This window comes from Lontra canadensis, unplaced genomic scaffold (assembly GCF_010015895.1).
Source record: "Lontra canadensis isolate GAN:19392208 unplaced genomic scaffold, GSC_riverotter_1.0 scaffold181, whole genome shotgun sequence".
In the NCBI taxonomy this organism is placed as follows: domain Eukaryota; kingdom Metazoa; phylum Chordata; class Mammalia; order Carnivora; family Mustelidae; genus Lontra; species Lontra canadensis.
The window spans coordinates 474,507-495,814 of NW_022631175.1; the positions used below are offsets into that span (position 1 = coordinate 474,507).

Sequence of the window (21,308 nt, forward strand, 5' to 3'; positions counted from 1 at the left end):
GCCCCAAGGGCCAGCAGGTAAGGGCTAATAAAGTCATGGCCAGAGATGTGTTGTAAGGAGTGGCGGGACTCTGGTGAGCTAGGGGCCTCCCCTCAAGGGGCAGCTGCCACTCAGTTCCAGCCGGCTACTGCCTTCTGCGAATGCAGGTCCCATGGTGGCAGAGCTGCTAACCAAGAGAAACCAGCAATTGAGATTTTTCAAGTGAAAGCTCTCAATTTTCAAATGTTGGCAACCAAGCCAATTTAAAGACAAACAAAACTGGGTTAAACAAGGCATACTGGTGAATTGAAGCGAGCCCATGGATCTCCAGTCTACAGTGCCCATCCAGCTCAAGGCCCTACTAACCCACCAGTCCACCTCTCCCATCTCCAGCAAGACCAGGTGACCTTGGATTTCCTGAACACAGCATGCAGGTGCTTACTTCTGAATCTTTAGGTCCCGGTGCCCTTTCTGCCTAAACACATTCCTGCTAGCTTTCCAGCCTCAGTTGGGGATTCCGCCTATCCAGGAGGACTACCTCAACTCTTTCTCCACACCCGGCAGGCTAGGTCAGCCGCCAGTCCTGCTCATGTGTGCCACACCCTCCCCACCACTCATCTCACGTGGCCTCCGCCAAAATTCTGTGCATTTTTCCAAGCATGGACTAGAACCTTCCCACCTCATCATCTCAGCTCTGTGTCCATAAATGTTCCCTGTATTTCATAAACCAGAAAAGGGGAATTTAAGGGGAAGCACCCACGAGTGCCCCTTAGTGAAATGACAGCTCTGACAGCCAGGCTTTACTAGTCTCCCATAATCCTTGATGATGGCAATTTTTGGCTGTTTTCTCTCGTGCACCTGGGGCAGGTGGTCAGCGAGGCTGATGTGAGGACCAAGGTGGGCCCCTCCTTAGTTCAGATCACACTCAGGAGCTACAATTTCAAGCAAGGATGGGCCACAGTCTGTTTCAGAAAACTCCCTCTGGTGGCCAAGGTAGGGGGTGGCCTAAGGGAGGACCCCATGGAAGGATCGGTTCTTCGATGGTACTCCTCTTCTGAGGCCTTGGTGCCCTCAGCCTGGCCCTGCGTCGCAGGCTGCCATCCTCCCCAAATTCTGCCACTACCCTCCATGCCCCCAAGCCCCTTGGCCTCCGCCCCGCAGAGCCCTGCTTCTTCCTCCCAATTTGTCCCCTGCCCTGATGACCCAGAGATCTCTGGCGTTCTGTGCAGGCCGCTCCTCCTCCACAGTCCCCCACTCTACCGGTCCCCAAAGCGTACACCGCCCCGCACCTATCCACGGACCTCTGATCCTTTTTCAGTGTGACCAGCCTTCTTGCCTCACTCTCCGCTCTGCTTGTTCAAACGCAAATCTCGCAAGAGGCAATGCCCCGGCCTCTCCCGTCATTTCACACGACCCAGGGCCGCTGGAAGCCGAGCGAGGGGCGACAGGGTTGCAGGAGTTGGCTCAAAAGAAGGTGAGTGTCAGGGCACCCCAGGTCCTAGGGGGATCTCGGCACTGCGCTCCCTTCCTCCCCATTTTCGACCTTGCCTTTCTCTGAGTCAGAGGTTTGACCCCCGCCCCGAGTACACCAGCCCGTCCCCCCCTGCATTCCGTCACGGACCCGCGGGGAACCCAGTCTGCACGCGGCCACCTCCTCGCTCTCCGCTCCCCGACTCTATTCGCTCAGAGAAGGCCGCAGAGTCCACGACCCCTGCCTCTCCTCCCCACTCCTCACCGCCTGGGCCTCCACGTCCTCCCGGGCGCCACCCCGCGCCGGGCTTCTGGACGCCAGCCGCCAAGGCCCCGGCCTCCCCTCGTGCTCGCCCTGAGCTCTCCCGCGAACGGCCGGCTCGGTTCCCCGACAGGCCGCCTCACCGCGTCCACCCTGCCCCTGCCGCCCGGAGCGCCCGGCTCTCGGTCCGCCCGTAGGCCCTCTCCGCCGCCTCCCGGCTCCCGCGTGCCCGGTGGTGGGGATGGCTGACTCCGCGCGCGGTCGGACCCAAAGGGCGCCCCGCACAGGCCGGAGCAGCTGCGCTGTCGCCGCGCGCCGAACGCCGCCGAGCCGCGCCGAACCCCGCACCGAGACTCCGGCTTCGCCCTTCGCCCCGCCCACGCCGCCCGTCACGACCCGCCCCCCGGCACGATTGGCCGCGCCTGCCCGGCTCTCCGCGCGCTGATTGGTGAGCGCGCGGGTCGGTCAGGCCGGGCGCCGCGGCGGCGGCGGCGGCGGCGGCGGAGGAGAAGGGAGCCGGACCGGAAGGGTCGAAGCGCCGCGGCGCCCCTCACACCCACTGCGGCGGCGGCGGCGGCGGCGGGGCGGAGCGGGGCGGGGCGGCTGGCTGGCCGAGCCCCCGGCAGCGGAGCCGCGAGCGGCCAGTGCGCAGCGCCGCCAGTCCGCCCGCCCGCCCTCTCCCCCTGGCGCGGCGGCTGGGAGGCGAGGTGAGCCCGGCGGGCGGGCGGGAGAGGCCTGGCGGGGGCTGCTCGAGCGGGCCCCGCGGGGAAGGGGCGGTGGGAGGGCCGCGCGGCCGCAGGCTGCAGGGCTGGGGGGCGCGGGGCCGGGGGCTGCGGAGCTGGCCGGGCTCTGTGGGGGCGCAGGCGGCCCTGGCCGCCGCCCCTGCCCTCCCGGCTGCCGCAGTCGCCCTCTCCCGCCCGGCTGTCAGCAGCCAGGGGCTGCGGGCCCGCTCCCTGGCCTGGCTAGGGCAGACGTGCGGCGGGGTCCGTGGACGCCATCCCTCCGGACTGAGGGGCGCGCAGTGGCATACCCGCACGGGGATGCTCAGGACCCCGAGTCTGGTTCCCGCGACCTTGGCCAAGGCACTGACCCTCGAGGTTCTTCTGCTTTCCCCTAGGGAAGGTGGGGAAATGTCTCCCGTTCTGGATAGGGTTGTTGTCCGGCTGTGTCAGTGTGTGTGAAAGCGCTTGGGCGGGAGCCCGGGCTAGTCTGCGGGAAATTGGGCGGGATCCTGCCCCATGCTGGTGTGAGTAGGGCAGGAACCCTGTCCCCTTTCGCCCAGAGACCCCCATCCCCGCGCTCCTCCAGTGCCTAGTCATTGCACCTTCAGTGCCTAGCAGTGCCAGAGCGGGCCCTGCCCACCTCCCCACCACTCCCACCGCCCAGAACACTGCCCTCCAGTCCCACCCATCGTCTCTCCTACCTTGACGGCGCAGCCCTGTTTACCTCAGGACCTTTGCACTTCCGTTTCCAACGCTTGGAGCTGTCTCCGGTATCTTTGCACAACTGGCTCCTTCTGGTTGGATGTCTCATTTAACAGGAGGCCTTCCTTGACTGCTCTCTTTCTCCCCTTAGTCATTCTCATTATTTTGTTCAGTTTTCTTCCTAGCGTTGCCTCTGGGTTGAAACGGCTGTGTCTGTCTGTTGATTTTGTTTCCTCTACTAGGATGTAGCTTTTTGAAAACAGGTAGTTGTCTGATTTGTCCCCTGCGTTGTCCCTGGTGCTTAGAAGGCACACAGTGAGAATTCAGTGATACCAATTCAGTGAACAAATGAATGACCCGGTCTGCTGTTGCTTCTGCTTTGTCAGTTTATTTAGTGACTTGACTAACTTGTGAAATATGTAAGCAGATGGAAACTTGTTCTCATTTTGCACAACATCTTAATGTCCTTGACCCCTTTATTTGGTAACTGTCAGAACAAGCTGTGATATGAAATTTTACATTTTTGTGATATTTTAGTTCTAATTTCCTGCCACACGTTCGGGAGGCAGTTACCGAACTCTGCATTATCTAGGTCAGGCTTTCTGCTCGGCCCTGGGGACACAAAGGCAATAGCAACAGGATCCCTTCCTCCAGAGAGCCCAGTAGAGGCGGCAGATACATGGACAGGTTAGTGCCAGGACAGTGTGATGGAGTGTAGTGGAGGGGCTCTTCTGTGGAAATGTGGAGGAGGTGACAGGTGGTGCTAGAGTTGGGCCCTGAAGAGAAATTCGCCAAGCAGGGAGAGGCACAGAATGGGGGGAAAGGGCAGGGTGGAGGAAGGACATTAGGCCAGTCTGGGCTCAGGAGTTAGACTGCAAGGTTTTGTGGACACTGGAAAACCAGACCTCACCTGGCAATCTTAAGAAAGAAGTCGGAACTCTACCTTGTATTCCTATGCTCCTAATTCTCAAGTGTTGGCAGTAGCTAATTTAAAAAAATTTTCAGTGCTCCGAGCCATGCAAAATCCATTTAGCTTGGTTGCAAGACTGTTGGATCTCCAGGGCAGGGTGTGTAGGAGGGCAGAGTGGGAAAGGTAGCCCAAGGCCAGGGGAGTGGGGGCCCTGTTTGTTTATTCGGGTACTCTCACTTAATTGTCACTGGTGACCCCCTGAGTAGCAGCTGTGAAACCCATTTCTGCAGAGGTGGACGTGGAGGCTCACAGAGTTCCAGCAGTGAGCTTCACAGCACTCAGCTTGGAAGGTGAAATTTGAACCCAGGCCTCTCCCCAGAAAAGCATCCTTTCCTGGGTTCCTCAGCTCTCACTGTTCTCTTTTGGCTTTTAATTTGTTCTGAAAGAACAACATCCAATCTAGGTATTTGCCTCCATTTAATCCTCCCCCTCTTTTTTTTTTTTTTTTTTTTTTTTTCCCAAAAGGATCCTGCAGGGTTAAAGATAATCCTATTTTGGCATAGTCTTCTCTGGAGAGCTTTGATATTCCTGAGGATTTCATATTTGCGACGCCAGGATTAAAATGTGTTTGAAATAAGTGTTGGAGGGCATATTCAATTTGTCTATTTAAAATAAAATGTTCTTAATTTTCTGGATAAAGAAAAGTGCCAGATGAAGCAATTAACAGTGAGTGAAGCAGTTGTTTTCGTGATGCATGAGGTAAAACAGAAACCACATTTTCTTAACACTTGATTTGGCAGTCGGGCAGCTATTTGTGGTTTAAGTATGTAGCTAGACTTCTCCTCGGATTAAGATGACTTATTTTGTTACATCGTTTTCTTGAAAATAATTAAGTTTGTACTTGGCCTTTTGTGATTGCGTCAACTAGTTTCAAGGTCCGTCTTTATTTTAACTGTTTATTATGAGAACTTGCAAACGCAGACCAAAATTAAATGATAGTAACCCGCTTCCACAGTTACCATCTCCTGGCCCATCTTCTTTCACCAGCACCCCCATACTATTTTCAAGAGAAACCTAAATGTCATGTCATTTCATCCATGAATGTTTGAGTATATATCTTTAAAAGATAAGGACTCTTTCAAACTTGGAATCACAGTAATGCCTTAATATACTCAAATAACCAGTCAATGTTCACATTTCCAGATGCCCCATAAGTTTTATGGTTCTTTAACAGTTTGTTCATTAGAATCAGGATGTAGATGAGGTCCATCCATTGTGATTGGTTGGTACATCTCTTAAGTTTCTTTTAACCTGTAGATTGCCCCTCTATTTCTTTTTGTTTGTTCATTTTTCCTGGGAGTTGATTTGTTGAAGCAGTTGGTAGTTCTTTCGCATTTCCATGGTTGCGTTTTATGCACTGCATTTCTGCAATGTAATTTATCATGTTTCTCTGTCTTTCCTGAAAATTCGTAGTTGAATCTAGATGTGGCTTGTTCAGATTTAGGATGTCCCAGGTGGGGTGCTCTCTTTGATCTAGAGGCAGATGCTCAGTGCCTAGACCCATTGATTCATTAAGGGTTGTATTATTTGAGAGGAAAGTTTATATATATTTTGCACAACTCATTGTTTCAGATTTTTATATTGGCCTTTGAGTTGCCACTTAAAATATTTGTAATGGATGCCTCAAATCCTCTTTGGTAAATGCTGGGGTATAAATTAATAGAAAAATAAGGAGCTGGAGTAATCACCATTTTAACATAGGACTTTTTATAGTTAAAGAAGTTTACTAAATATTTGAAGGTGAAATTCAACAAATTTGATTTTATTTAATGTATTTGAGATTTTTTATGTGTTTGTTTGTTTTTTTGGTTTTGGTCCCATAAACTATTTCACCACCCGCCCCTGCCCTCAGCTAATTTTACTTCACAAGGATTACACACTCTAAAACTTTTCAGAGATAGTAAAACTGGGTTCCAAGGATACATGGGTAACAAATGAGATAGTTCTCTTTTTCTTAGAAATGAGCCATTAATATTAACTGCCTTTATGTTAAATGGGTTCTTGCCTATTCTGAAGTTGTAATTTGAAGTGTTTCTATAAATGAATTTTTTTGGCTATGAGGAGAAAGAACAGAGTGAACACCTTTTAGTATATGCCTGAAGTTTGTCTTTCCGTAGGCTGGGATAGGAAAAACTTGGGGATTTGTTTAAAAAACAATTTTATCAGGGCACCTGAGTGGCTCAGTGGGTTAAAGCCTCTGCCTTCGGCTCAGGTCATGATCTCAGAGTCGTGGGATCGAGCCCCACATCGGGCTCTCTGCTCTGCGGGGAGCTTGCTTCCTCCTTTCTCTCTCTCTGCCTGCCTCTCTGCCTACTTGTGATCTTTGTCTGTCAAACAAATAAATAAAATAAAAAAAAAAAAATTTTATCCTCCCTCCCCCACAATGATGCTAAGAATGATTGAGAAAGAATGAACGCTTTTAAAAGAACTTCCTTTAAAAAACACTATATATGTGTGCGTATTTATTTGTATTTGTACAGATCTGTAAGTGATTTAATTCATTAGACTATTTAAGTATTGTGTAGCTCAACCAATGCTGCTATTAGTTTGATTTTAACATATCTGGGTTGAGGGTGGAGCCCAAGTAATAAATCCACCAGCTCTGATTCTGAAATCAAAATCTGTTTCACCAACTCCTAACTAAACTCTCAGAAACACAGTACCTCTTAGGAAGCAGGTGTCTTCAGCAAATGTCCTGAGATGTCCCCTGCCAGGCACAACCTCTGCACAACCCAGTAATGACCATGTCATCAGCTTTCCCCCTTAGCAGATTTTAGTTCACATTTTCAGAATGCAGACTTGGTGGGGTAGGGGGGAACAGTAAACAGAACGGGTGTGGTAATCTCTGTCCTAATGTCAGCTGACTTTGAGACCTTGCCCTGTGCTGGGTTCTGTGATCACTGTCCCCTGAGGTTGATTCAATGCTCATCCCTGTTTTACAGATGAGTGTAGTCCAGGATCGTCCAGCCAAGTGGCAGGCCTGTTGCCCTCTGACCCCAGAGTCCCAATCATTTTTTAAATAGGTATCTTTTTGTGCTATTACATGTTCCAGTTTAGTATCTAAAGAGAAAATCTAGAAACCCTATTCCAGACAGCTATTTTGACAATTCTTATAAGAAATATTTACTCTAAATCTTAAGTGTGTATACTATAATTTAGAAGAGAGTAATATGTGTTTTTTTTCTTTTTACTTTTTTGCCCCCTTCCCATTTCTCCTACCTAACCCTACCTCTAGCAACCACCAATCTATTCTCTTTATAAGGTTGGTCGTTTTCATTTTGTTTTTTGTTTTTTTTTTTAAGATCCTTCATATAAGAGAGATCATACAATATTTGTCTTTTTTTTTTTTTAAGATTTTATTTATTTGAGAGAGAGCATGAACAGGGGAAGGGCCAGAAGGAGGCAAAGCCAACTCCTCACTGAGCAGGGAGCTGACCATGGGCTTGATCCCAGGACTGTGGAATCATGACCCCAGCTGAAGGCAGGCATTTAACCGACTGAGCTGCCTAGGTGCCCCAGTATTTGTCTTTCTCTGTCTGACTTCTTTCACTTAGCACAATACCCTTGAGTTCTGTCCATATTGTCATAAATGGCAAATTTCGTTCTTTTATATAATATTTGATGGGTATATAAACCACATCTTCTTTATCCACTCACCCACTGATGGACACTAGGTTGTTTCCGTATCTTGGCTGTTGTAAATAATGCTGCAGTGAACATGGGGGTGTGTATAAGTTTTCAAGTTAGTGTTTTTGTTTTCTTTGGATAAATATCCAGGAGTGGAATTGCTGGATCAAATGGTTGTTTTAATGTTTTGAGGAGCTTCCGAACTGTTTTCCATAGGAGCTGCCCCAGTTAATATTCCCCCCAACAGAGATAAGGGTTTCATTTTCTCCACATCCTTTCCAGCACTTGTCATTTCTTGTCTTTTTGATATTATCCATTCTCGTGGGCCTGAGGTGATCTTGCACTGTGGTTTTGATTTACATTTCCCTAATGATTAATGCTTTTGAGCATCTTTTTACATACCTGCTGGCCATCTCTATGTCTTCTTTGGAAAACTGTTCAGATCTTCTGCCCATTCTTTAAGGCAGATATTCGTGGGGTTTTTGTGTGTGTGTGTGTGTGTGTGTTTAAGGTTTTAGAGAGCGTGTGTGAGCAAGGGTGGGAGGGAGGAGTGGAGAGAGAGGGAGAGCAAAGGAGAGGGAAGGAATCTTAAGCAGACTCCTGGCTGAGTGTGGAGCCCCACGCAGGGCTTGATCTCATGACCTGGAGATTAGGACTTGAGCCAAAACCAAGAGTTGGACATTCAGTGCACTCAGTCAACCGGGTGCCTTGGTTGTTTTGTGTTTTCTGCCATTGACCTGTTTGGGCTTCTTATATATTTTGGATATTAACCCCTTATCAGCTATATGATTTGCAATTTTTTCCCCATTCTGTAGGTTGCCTTTTATTTTGCTGATGGTTTTCTTTGCTGTGCAGAAGCTTTCTAGTTTGATATAGTTCCACTTGTTTATATTTGTCTTTGTTGCTCCTGCTTTTGGTGCCAGTTTAAAAAAAAAATCATTGTCAAGACCGCTGTCTGGGAGCTTACCGCCTGTTTTTCCTGCTAGGTATTTTATGGTTGCACTCAAGTCTTTAATCTGCCTTCCATTAATTTTTGTGTGTAGGGTAAGAGTGTTTGAGTTTCATTCTTCTGCATGTGGCTGTCTGGTTTTCCCAGCACCATTTATGGAAGAGACTGTCCTTTCCCTGTTGTATATCATCACCTCCTTTTGTCATAAATTAATCAACCATGTATGTGTGGGCTTTTTGTTCTGTTCCATTGATACATGTGTCTGTTTTGTTTTGTTTTTTAAAGATTTTATTTATTTGAGAGAGAGAGAGAGAGAGAGCATGAAAGGGGCGAGGGGCAGAGGGAGAAGCCAGCTACCTGATGAGCAGAGGGCCTGAGGGGGGACTTGATCCTGGGACTCCAGGGTCTTGACCTGAGCCGAAGGCAGTTGCTTAACCCACTGAGCCACCCAGGCGCCCCCATGCATCTGTTTTTATGCCCATACCATACTGTCTGAATTACGATAGCTTGGAAATCAGGGAGCATGATGCCTCCAGCTTTGTTCTTCTTTCTTAAAATTGCTCTGGCTGTTCAGTGTCTTCCGTAGTTCCATACAAATTTTCGGATTCTTTGTTCTAGTTCTGCGGAAAGTACCACTGGAATTTTGATAGGAATTGTACTGAAGCTCTAATTGCTTAGGAAGTGTGGACATTTTAACAATACTGGCTTTTCCCGTCTGTGAACACAGAATATCTTTCATTTATTTGTGTCTTTAATTTTTTCCATTAATGTCTTCAAGTTTTCCATATAGAGGTCTGTCACCTCCTTGTTTGAAGTTATTCTATTCTTTCTGATGCAGTTGTGAAAGCATCATTTAATTTCTCTTTCTGAGAGTTCACCAGCACATAGAGAGGCAAAAGATGTTTGTGTGTTGAGTGTGTATCCTGCGTCTTTTTTTTTTTTTAAGATTATATTGATTTGACAGACAGAGATCACAAGCAGGCAGAGAGAGAGGGAGAAGCAGGCTCCCTGCCGAGCAGAGAGCCCGATGCGGGGCTCGATCCCAGGACCCTGGGATCATGACCTGAGCCGAAGGCAGAGGCCCAACCCACTGAGCCACCCAGGCGCCCTGTGTATCCTGCATCTTGACAGAATTTGTTCCATTCTAACAGTTTTTTGGTGGAGTCTGCCCAGGAGCCTGCCCTCCGACTCCAGAGCACCGATGCTAACCACAGCACCTCACTGCCCCACCGGATTTCTTCTCCCACTTAGCTTTGCCTTTAACAGACATTTACTGGGCACCCAGGATGTAATTAGTAGACGATTAGGAAGTGAATTAGACACATTTTCTGCCCTGAAGGAGTTCACGGAGCAGAAGTGGAGATAAATGTGCAGTGCAATAGAAGAGGAACATAGGTTGTAGTGCCAAACACGGGGGCATGCCCAGCACCGTTAGAAGAGAGAGGCTGCAGAGGACAGCGTGGGAGAGAAGCAGGCGCGTGCACTAGACTTTGAAGGAGGATGAAGTTTGGCCAGGAGGACAGAATGGGGAGGGAAGTCACTGCAGGCAGATGAAACAGCTCAGGAAGAGGCCCGCAGGTGCATGGGAGCCAGGGTGTCAGCCAGCATCTCCGGTGGTTCCCTATTGCCTGAGAGTGGACCACGGGCCCTGTGAGCTCCTCTGCTGCACTAGGGATTGGAATGTACTCTCCAGGCAGTCGGTCACCATCAAAGGAATGTAAGCCAGAGAGCAGTGTGACCACTGCACATGTTCAGCAAATCTCTTTCTCTGTCTCTCTCTCTCTCCCTCTCTTAACTCCTTATTTTGAAATCTAGGTTCATAAGAAGTTGTAAAAATAGTACAGAGTTCCCGTGCATCCTCCACCCAGTTTTCCCCATTGGCTGCATGTTTACATAACTGCAGCACAAGACCAAAGCCAGGAACGTGGCACTGGTAGTGTGTGCGCACGGTTCTGGGGCATTCTGTCACACACAGAGGTCGGTATAAACATCCCCACCACAGTCAAGATACAGAACGGTTTCCTCATCCCAGAGATCTCCCCTGTGCTACCCCGTACACACACACACGCACACACGTCCCCACCATTCATAACCCTGGCAACCACTAATCTGGTACAGCTCTGTAATTCTGTCATTTCAAGAATGTTGTGTGAATGGAATTGTACTGTGTGGCCCTTTGGAGATGGGCTTTTTCCCTTAAGGATAATGCCCTTAAGATCACCCAGGTTGCTGTGGGTATCAGTGGTTGGTTCATTTCTCTTGCTCACTGTGTTCTCTTGTGTTCCGTAGCATGGATGGACAGCACTTTGCTTAACCATTCACCCACTCAAGGACACCTGGGTTGTTTTCAGTGTTGAAATGTGGGTGTTAGTGTTTTAAAATGTTAAAGTGTAGGTGCTGTGAAATCTGTGTATAGTTTTTTTCTTTTAAGATTTTATTTATTTGTTTGAGAGAGAGAGAGCATGACCAGATGGGGGGCAGAGGGAGAGAGAGAAGCAGGCTCTCCGCTGAGCAGGGAGCCTGATGCGGGACTCGATCCCAGGATCCTGGGATCATGTCCGGAGCCGAAGGCAGATGCCTAAGCAACTGAGCCATCCAGGTGCCCCAGGATTTTTTTTGTGCAGGCAGATCTCCCTTTCTAAGTGGCATGTGTACAGTCGTTTGGAGGTAGCAGGAATGGAGGCGGGGAAGGCACTTGGGTGGTTGCCATGGTGAGGGAGAACTGAGAACGCCCTAATCAGAGCGCAGGGAGTTGGGGCCTGGAAGGGGCAAAGGACAGGCCCTGGTACCTGCAGGGGGCCTGTGGGGAGGAGACCTCAACGGACCCTTCCTTCAGGGATGCTGTGATCACCAAACATGAGTGTTGTCCTTTATCATAATTTGTAGTATGGTTTAAGAACTGACGTCCAGAACGATGACTCTGAGATGCTGCAAGGCTCCTGATTATCAAAGAAAGTGAAGTTGTTGCACTTGCCATTTTGGTTAAGAATTAAAGGAGGAAAAAAGAATAGTTTGGTTGAAAACTTCAATAGCAAGTATTGAAACCAAGAGGGTGATTGTGAAAATCTGCTTTTAACTGCAGCAGTTGGTTAATTTAGATCTTGCATGTTGTGGGTGTCCTGAACCATTTGTGTGGTTGAAGGTTGGCCTGAGTGTAAGAGCGACTGACTCGTCGTCATCATCAGAAGAAAAGTGTCTTGGTGGAGCGAAGCCAGCAGGATGCGACGTAAAGGGCTGTGTTTTTTCCTGGCCTGGTCCTGACCAGCCCTTGGTCACTTCACTTTACTTTCTAAATACAGCGGGAGAGATATTAATTAGAACAGGGTATTGGGAAGAACAGGAATAGCGTCATCAGACACACCTAAATTGAGACCCAGGCCGTGCCACTGTCCAGCTGGGGATCTGGGCTGCTTCCTCACTGTCTCCTAGCTCTTGCCCTCATCTACAGAGTAGGGGCGGTACTGCTCCCCCAGTGGTTGCAGAGAGGGGCAGAGGGCAGGGGGTTGTTTATAACCTGCAGTTCACAGCCTGGCCCACTCTGCTGCCTCTGGCCTCAGCTGCCCCAAACCAACCCTACATTTAGGTCTCAACTTTTCATTTAAAAGGGTTTAATTTGTTTATTTGTTTTAATGTGAAATATTTGCATGACTAAAATAAAAAAAAAATTAAAAACCCACAGAAAGTTACCGTGGGAAGAGTGAGTCTCGTTTCCCCCTTCATCTCTGCACTTGCTCACGTATTGTGTGTATGTGAGCGCATGCACGGGAACCTTCCCACAGACTGGCGTTTACTACGTGCATTCTCCAACTTTGTTGCCTTAAGGTTTCTTAGACATCATTCCTTTTCAGTACACAAAGTCCCTGCATTATTTTTAATCACTTTATTGTGCTTTCATGCCATAATTTAGTCACTCATTCCAAGTGTACCTTTGAGGTTATTTCTCCTTTTTTTTTTGCCAGTTATAGGAAGTGCCACAAACATTCTTGAACAAGTATCTTTGAGCTTTCGTACATACATTTTTGTCCAATACATGTAGAGGACAGTAGTTGCCAGGTTAGGAGTCACATGCCTTTAAATTTTTCATTAGATAGTATGTCTTCTCCTCACCAAAAGTGTTTCGCCAACTTACAGTGCTTGCAAGCACAAGGGAGAAGGCCTGTTCCTGCAACCCTGGGTTGATACTGTGAACAGACTTGCGCTCGTCTTGACTCCTCCTGGAAACCTTCCTTGACAGCCATGTCTCACTCGCACACGCTCTCTGCTCATTCACTAGCTGCCCCCCAACACACCACTGTGCTGGGCCCCTGCCCTTGGGCCCACTTCTACCCCTAGGATTCTTCCTAGGTGGTGTGATGATTATGCTCTTGGCCATTCGAGGAAAGGGACAGTCTGGCTAGTGAGTGCCCTCTTAATAACCTTTACCTTGTCCTTGGTGCACAGGAGGCCCTCATGAAGTGTGGGGAGGTCTCAGTGAATGGTAGCTGATGTCCCCATAGGACTCAGACATTAATATCGTATTTACAGTAGTTGAATTGCATGTATCTAGAGGAATACTAGTGAATTTTTTTAAAGCATTTCTTATTCTAGGCTCTAAACAAGTTAGGAATGTTCCTCCTACCCCACATTTATCTGTAGAGTGGGTCGATTTTACTCCAGAATTCCCAGAGGGGATTCTGCAAGAGTCCTCAGTCTTAGACCAATAGGGATTTTAGATGAGAGCATTTCGTTCAACAAGGATTCATTGAAGCAGCGTGGTGAAGGGAGAAGGGCATGGACATGAACCAGACGTCTTTAGCAAAGGCTGGGCCAACTCTGTCCCTTGAGCTGTCCACCCAGCACGCACAGGTCTGAAGAACCCAGGGAGCAGGGTGTGTCCCCCATGTCCCCCAAGGAGCAGAGTGTGTCCCTTGTGTCCCCAAGGAGCTTTCTCAGTGGATCATGGTAGACACCGGACACTTCCTTAAATTTCTCAATGTTTGAGAGGGAAGACAGACCCTTCCTGCTTTAGAGGTGCTCCCTGGCTGGGGGAGGGAGACACAGACAGACCTGCTGAAACCGAGTGACCATGCAGAAGCAGCGTGGGCGGGGACTGGGTCCTACTGCTGGAGCCCAGGGGAGGAACCAGCGCCCACCGGCAAGGGAAGTGAAGGCAGTGACTGCACCTTCAGTGTGTTGATAATGTGGTTGTATGAAGAACTCGTACACTTCCCAATTTGTAAACTGTCTTCTAAAACCCAGGTGATGTCCATTTTGTTGAAATAGAATCTCAACAGAGTTGATTTCATTAACAACTAAATTACCGGCTGTCTCGGCTTGCCACGAGGGGCTTTCTCATGCTCACAGAGAAGGTGGCTCTGACAGCTTCTCTTATGTTTGTGTGGGGTTTTTTTGTTTGTTTTTGTCTACTAAGTGCAGCATCCTTTAATTTAAAAATTATTTTGAATCTTGAGATGAAAATCTATCCATCCTCAAACCTGATGATGTAATGTTCTCCCCAAATCCACAAAAGCTAACCCAAGAGCGTGGCAGGCAGAACACAGGTCCCAGCAGCTATAGCAGAGAAGAGAGAGCTCAGGATTGCTCAGTGAGGGTGGAGGGGGACGTTTGTGCCAGCCTCCGAGCCGGCAGGTGGGCCACGGTGGGGGCGGCTCCGTGCTGCAAGGTCATTCGGGACTCCGGCTGGTGGGTGGCTCTGCCCTCTAAGGCACATGACTTCCATGTCTGAGTCGATGACAGCTGTTCCCCCAGCCAGCAGTGGCGGAGAAAGATATGTTGGATAGCAGGCAGCTTTCTTTAAGAAGGAAGAAAGAAAAGAAAAATGCTGTTGCTCTGCTCACCCCTCAGGTGCCAAAAGCTGGTCATCTGGCCACACCTGGCTGCCAGGAGTGCAGCCAGATGTCATGGCTAGTTGGGTGGCCATCTGTCCAGCTGGAACAGGGAGGCTTTAGTCCTAGAATGAAGGATGGAGGAGGGGTTCTGGAGATCTGCCGCAGCTTGTGGCTGTCCTGCTGCTCATCACTCTGGCACTGCGGTTTACCTGTCTGAAGCCAGACTCGCAGACCACTTGCGCGCCCGGCCTCCCTCCAGCGGCTTCGCCTGATTTCCCCTCTTCTCCAGGTCTTGTACATGCTTCCTCCAAGACGTGCGCTCTCTTCTCGTCCACACCGGCCACAACCCTGTCCTGTTTTGCCAGGTCTCCCTGTCTTCAGTCCTGCCCACTCCAAGCCATCCCTCTCTCTTCCCAAATGACCACTCTGAAAAGCAGGTCAGGACCCATGTCTCTCTGCCTCGATGGCTCCGTGGCCCAGAGGCCTGGAGCCCAGATGGCTCAGCCACTGCCCTGAGAATTGGAATTAAAAAAAAAAAAAAAAAAGCTGGGAAACAGGAGTGAAGGAGTGGTCAGCTGGAGAAACTATTCACTCAATTTAAATTCTTTATTTAGGCTTGTTATCAATCAGCTTATTACCATGTTTAATGGAAATTCCAGGCATTGCTGTATCAAAATAACAAATTATCACGCCAGTGAGTCAGTGGGTCTTCATCAAATATTAGATGGTAGAACAAACAGGAAATTGCTGGAGCTGGGCAATAAAATTTTAAGTTCCCAGTTTTTAAAACTGTATAGAACATTTACCTCTAGGATTCACTTGTTGGCTTTTTAATTTTTTTGTTTTTTAAAAAAGGGAAAAATAAATAGCTTGCTGACTTTTAAATAAATGTCTTCAGATAAGAGCCAGGGAACCCTGTCCGTGTAGCTGCCTGCTGATTTCGGTTTGCTTGTCTTCTGTATAAAATCACACAGGCTCCTGCAGGGTAGGGATCTCGGCTTGTTGCCTAAACCACCAAAAGGCCTCCTTGAGACTGTCAGTTTGGACTAATGTATCACAAATAAATGTCAGAGCACCCAGGTCATTGACTGCAGGTTACCACAGTTCTCCGTCTAGAGCATGTGGGTATTGAGCCTGTGAGGGATGTGGGGTTTGGGGAACAAGGTCCAGTTCCAGGACACGTACGGGCACACACACCCACGTCACCAGGGCCCAGCACCCCGTTGTTCTGTAACTTCCCCCGTTTGCAGTCACTTTGGCCCAGGACTTGCTCTGTGTTTCATCACTTCACCTGAACTTGTGGACTCAGCCCTTTTGCAGTGTTTACAGGAATCGTAGACAGGATCCCTTTGAAACCTCTCCCGAGTACCTTCATCCCTGAGCCAGCCCGGCATATGCTGGTCCCACAGGAGGCAAGCTGAGGAGAGTCAAACGGCGACATAATCTTGTCCTGGCTGGCTTACTGTACAGATACAAGAAAGGCTATTATTTCCTAGACCACTCCCTTAAAACGTGGTCGTGCCGGGCCTCAGCGTTCCGTCCTTCCATGGTGGGCTCAGTACCTCGGCAGTATTGTTGCATTTTTGGTTTTGGGGGTGGCGGTTTGGGGTTTTTTGTTTTGTTTTGTTTGCATGTTGTTGAAGTTCTTGGTGCAACCGAGTTTATCCGCTTACAGCCCCCTTGTCTCAGAGGCCAGTAAATTTGCGACACTCTTGGGGCATCTGGGTGGCTCAGTGGGTTAAGCCCCTGCCCTTGGCTCAGGTCGTTATCCCAGGGTCCTGGGATCAAGCCCCACATCAGACTCTCTGCACAGCAGGGAACCTGCTTCCTTCTCTCTCTCTGTCTGCCTCTCTGCCTACTTTCTGATCTCTTTCTCTCTGTCAAATAAGTAAATAAAATCTTTTGAAAATTTTGCATGCGTGAGTTGTGCATGTGTAATCTCAGAATGCATGTTCATTCTGTTTTTCTTTCAAGGAACCCAACAACCGTACCAACTCTTTGGAATATTCTATGATACTACATCATGAGTGACAGTAAATGTGACAGTCAGTTTTACAGTGTGCAAGTGGCAGACTCAACATTCACGGTCCTCAAACGTTACCAGCAGTTGAAGCCAATCGGCTCCGGAGCCCAAGGAATTGTTTGGTAAGTAGGGTTTGTTTCAATAGCGTGGACCCAGTTTTTATCGTACTAAGAACTAAATTGTCAGAACTTAGAAACACGGTTGATTAAAAAAAAACAAAAAACTACTCTTTTCTTTGCAATAGGTTTTTGAACTAAATTGAGTCAACCTCTTGCTCTAGTTATATGTAGTCCTATTGTAGGATACAAACCTAAATTCTTAGAATGCTGCATAAATGTAAATAGGTAGCAGTTTTTCTTCCCTTCTTTTTTTTTTTTTTTTGCTTTGTGTCTTTTTTCTTTTCTTTGTTTTTGTTTTTTTCCCTTTTCCATTTCCCCTCCTGTCATTAGATACTAGAGTAATAGGTATGACAGTGAGTTGTAACAGAAATTTGGAGTTTTATTCATTTCTTCATCCTGGCCACCTTTCCCCCTTCCCCTTTTACCCCCAAATCACTCCTATTCATTTCTAGGCGCCGTCACTGCAGTGCCTTGTCCTTCATGGCAAGACGAGGCCAAGCAGTGTCATTATCACCCCATGGATTAACCAGGAAGGGCTGCTGTGTGAGGGGTTGGGCTGGCCGTCTCTTCCTTGGTGTCTCACTTCAGCCATGTGTCCAGCCCGTCAGAACCATTGGTCTGACCCTGAGCCTTAGTGTCTTGCATGGTAAGACAGTCAGCTGCCGCGCCATCACCGGCCAGCTCAAGGTAAACTCTTTCACGTGTTTTCTAGACTACAGTTATCAGCACTTCCCAAAGTTTTTCTCCTGTAGTCTCCCCGGGCAAGACTTTCTTTCTTTCTTTCTTTTTTCTTTTTTGGGTCAGTAAAAACAAGATGGTCTCTGCCTCTGAAGGAAACTGTGATAAAGCTAGATAGCCCGTGTTTAGCCCTTGTAGGCAGAGGGGATTCAAAGTAAGAGAGAACTCTTCCAGACATTCTGGGTAGGGGAGCTGATGTTTGTGATAGAGGCTCTGTACTGGTGGTTTGAAGTGATCCCCAGGTTTGGAGACCTGCTGTCAGGGAAGTCAAGTATTTCCTTTAGCCTAGGTAGTTGGAGGCCCCAGGAGCTAAGAGGAGATGGCAGTGTAGAGCTTTGCAGAAGGACTAATGCAGGAGAAGGGGCTGCGTGGAAGGAATGCCAGGCATGTGTCTAAAATAATAGTGATCTCAGTTTCCAAGTGATGGCACGCTATATCGGTGCTTAAATCCAGGGTACCAAGAGAAGTTTGGATGGCCCGAATGAGGACACTTCAATACGTCTAAAAAGTTCCAGACAATAAAACATTCTTCTCATTTGGAATTGGGGGGTCATTTGATACAGGTAATTTGGCAAGACTGTTACCAAGGATGTTTAATGTAGTAACCGAAGGGAGAGGCTGACTGGATGTTCATAAGTCACTGTAAAACGGAAGGTTTTATAAACTGTTGGCAGTTAAAATTAATGACTTCATTACAGCATGGTAAATAACAGTAAAATCACATGCTACTTGATAAAATACTGTTTGCAGAGGTTGTGACTTCCAGGTTGCATATGCTCCTTTTCATCTTTATTTTTTAAAGATGTGTAATAATGAAATTATTCGTTATGGAAGTGTATTTTTCATTAAAAAAATTTTAGTTTTGAAACAAAAGTTCCTAATATGCCATTATAAGCTAGACTTCCTCAGGGAAAAGTAGTGGCAGACTTATAGGATGGAAAATTCTGAATTAAAAAATTTAAAAACTCAAAGTCCAGAAATACCCATACATTATGTTGGTGGATGGTAGAACAAACAAAACAGTTTGTTTTTGGAAAAGCATGCCAAGGTTATTCAATGGGGAAAGAACAGTCTCTTCAACAAACAGTGCTGGGACAGCTGGATATCCCCTGCAGAAGTGTGAAGTTAGACCCTTACTTTCACATAATTTAAGAAGTTACCTTAGACTAGATCGTTGACATAAATATAACTGCTGTAAGCATTAAACTCTTGGAAGAAAACAGGGGGGGGAAGCTTCATGACTGTGGATTCTTAGAAATGACACCAAAAGCATGGGCAACAAAATCAAAAATTGGACTCCATCAAAATTAAAAACTTTGGTGCATCAAAAGACACTGTCAAGAGAGTGAAAAAAACCTGCAAAATGGGGAGGTGTTTTCAAATCATATATCAGGTAAGAACCTAGTGTCTAGAATGTATAAAGAACTCTTATAACTGTTAAAAAAAAAACAATTTAAAACAAAACAAAAAAAAACAAAGGACTTGAACAGATGTTTCCTCAAAGAAGATATGTAAAGAGGTGATAAGAACATGGAAAGTTGCTTATCATTCGGCATTAGGGAAATGAAAGTCAGAACTGCAGTGAGATCCTGCTTCACACCCACTGGGATACCCACGGTTAGCATAACGGGAGGTAACTGATGTCGTCAAGGATGCGAAGGAATTAGACCCTCACACATTGCTGGTGAGAATGTAAGGTGGCGTGCCACTTGGGGAAAACGGTTTGATGGTTCCTCCACATATAACTACCGAAAGACCCAGGAAGTACTCCTAGAATTAAAGACAGGTGTTCAAACAGAGAGCTGTACACAGATGTTGGTCGCAGCAGCCGAAAGGTGCAAACAGCCCACATGTCCATCTGTGGATGAAGAAATGCCAAGTTGTATGTGTGCGTCCACAGGGTGTTCCTCACAGAAAGGAACGGAGCACTGGCACGTGGACAATGTGGTTGTTCCCCAAAAACATGCTGCATGGAAGGAGCCAGAAGCTCAGGGGAAATACCCCAAGTAGATAAATCCATCGAGGCAGAGGCAAGGGGATGGGGGAACACTGCTTTGTTTGTGGTGAGGAAAGTCTTTCGGAATGATCTAGATACAGAGGTGGTGACTGCACAACATTGTGGATGAACCAAATGCCACTGAATTGTTCCCTTTCAGATGGTTAATTTTATGTGTATGTGAGTCTCACCTCAAAAATGTGTTTTAGAAGAGCAAACTGGACAGCGCCTTAAACCAAGGCTCTTTGTCATTCATAATGGCTATTTAACTCCTGATACCATAGTGTCATATATAATGACATTTTTGTGCTATATTATTACAAAATATGTTTTCACTTCCTATAGTAGCTTAATTTACATATTCACAGAATCTTAACAGTAATGTCACTTAACTCTTAGTATTTTTCCTTTACATGATTTTATGACAATTTTATTGCTATTTGTTAGAACAGCTTTTCTCTCACATGCAGAAAGGTGGGAAGAAAGTTGTATGTTATGCCTAAAATTTTTTTTTTAAGATTTTATTTATTAGGGAGACCAGAAGCAAGGGGAGCAGCAGAGGGAGAGGGAGAAGCAGGCTCCCTGCTAAGCAGAGAGCCCGATGCTGGGCTCAATCTGAGGACCTTGGGATCGTGACCTGAGCTGAAGGCAGACGTTTAACCAACTGAGCCACCCAGGTGTCCCTGTCATGGCTAAAATTTTAGCACCATTCTAAATCTCATCTCCTTGATTCTAAGGAAAGATTAAAGACTGGGTTTCTGTTCTTTTCTACTCAAGGAAGAAGTCATTACTTAGAATTGATTAAGCTTAATTAATTAATTAAAACTTAATGAGTCCATGCACAGCCAACAGTTTATTTCACCATCTTGGATGTCACTATTCACTTACCTTTGTAACCCAGCCAATTCATCATTACCAAATGAAAGCCTGTTAGCTGGGTTAACTTTGCTGGATGCATGGAAAAGGGGGTTAGTTAACTTGACTCAGAGTATTGATGTTTTCTTTTGAAAATGTTTGTGCAGTTATAAAGATCATGCTTAGACTTCTGGGCTGTGTCATCTTTCGGCCTTAGAAGAAGTGCCATCCCAGGAGTTGGGGCTGCATGCCTGGAGACCTCGTTTCTATGATTACTTCCTCACTCCTCTGTCCCGGAGCTGGTACGACTTGCTGTCAGCCAGGTGCTCCTCACCTTCTTGCCCGGCTTGAGGCTTTGTGGTCCCGCTGAGCTGCGGCAGTGGTGACCGGAGATGGAGAGGAGAGCACTTTCTCCATGAGACTTCCCCGATGTCTTCTGAGGACCTTTTCCTGGCTCAGTTTTGCACAGCATCTTGGATATTGGCATTTTGCTTTAAGGACCTCAGAAGAAAACTGTCCTGTACATGTGCAAGGAGAGGGTCTTACCCCATTCAGTTGTTGGAATAGAGCAAGAAACTACTAATGGTGCCCGTCAGACCCCTGTCTTCCTGTCAGTGACAGAAGGGCCTGAGTACTTCCACCATCAAGCCCTAACTTCTGAGTATCCAGTTCTCTCCAGTGCTCCTTTCCCTGCAAACACAACAGGTTCGTTCCTATGGCCATCGCTTTTGTCCCTACTGCATGTCCCAGTTGGATTGTCCTCAGAGGCACACCAGTCTTTCAAGAGGCTATCCCTGGTCTTTCAAGACTGATCTCATCTATGAAACATCCCCAGGTAACCATAGTTCACATTTAGAATGGAGCCTCCCGGGTGCCTGGGTGGCTATCGGTTAAGCATCTGCCTTTGGCTCCAGTCATGATTCTGGAGTCCCGGGATCGAGTCAAGTCAGGCTCCCTACTCAGTGGGGAGCCTGCTTCTCTCTCTCCTTCTGCCTCTCCCATCACTTGTGCTCTCTCTCACTCACTCTCTCTAAAATAAATAAATAAAACCTTATTTAAAAAAACAGA

The 21,308-nt window shown here is 47.4% G+C and overlaps 1 protein-coding gene across 5 annotated transcripts in view; it reads left to right on the forward strand.

Annotated features, from left to right (window-relative positions):
- Window positions 1-2,243: 2,243 nt before the first annotated feature.
- The window catches only part of MAPK9 (mitogen-activated protein kinase 9), a 48,764-nt gene continuing 29,699 nt past the window's right edge, over window positions 2,244-21,308 (forward strand). The window contains exons 1-2 of one of the 5 annotated variants that reach the window (XM_032846841.1): window positions 2,244-2,418; window positions 16,484-16,654. In XM_032846841.1, coding sequence (XP_032702732.1) covers window positions 16,533-16,654 — 122 coding nt within the window. In that variant the 5' untranslated portion in view covers window positions 2,244-2,418; window positions 16,484-16,532. Of the gene's footprint in view, window positions 2,419-16,483; window positions 16,655-17,103; window positions 17,339-21,308 lie in introns of those variants that run through there. The other 4 variants (XM_032846837.1, XM_032846840.1, XM_032846836.1 and 1 more) reach the window with 4 other exon arrangements.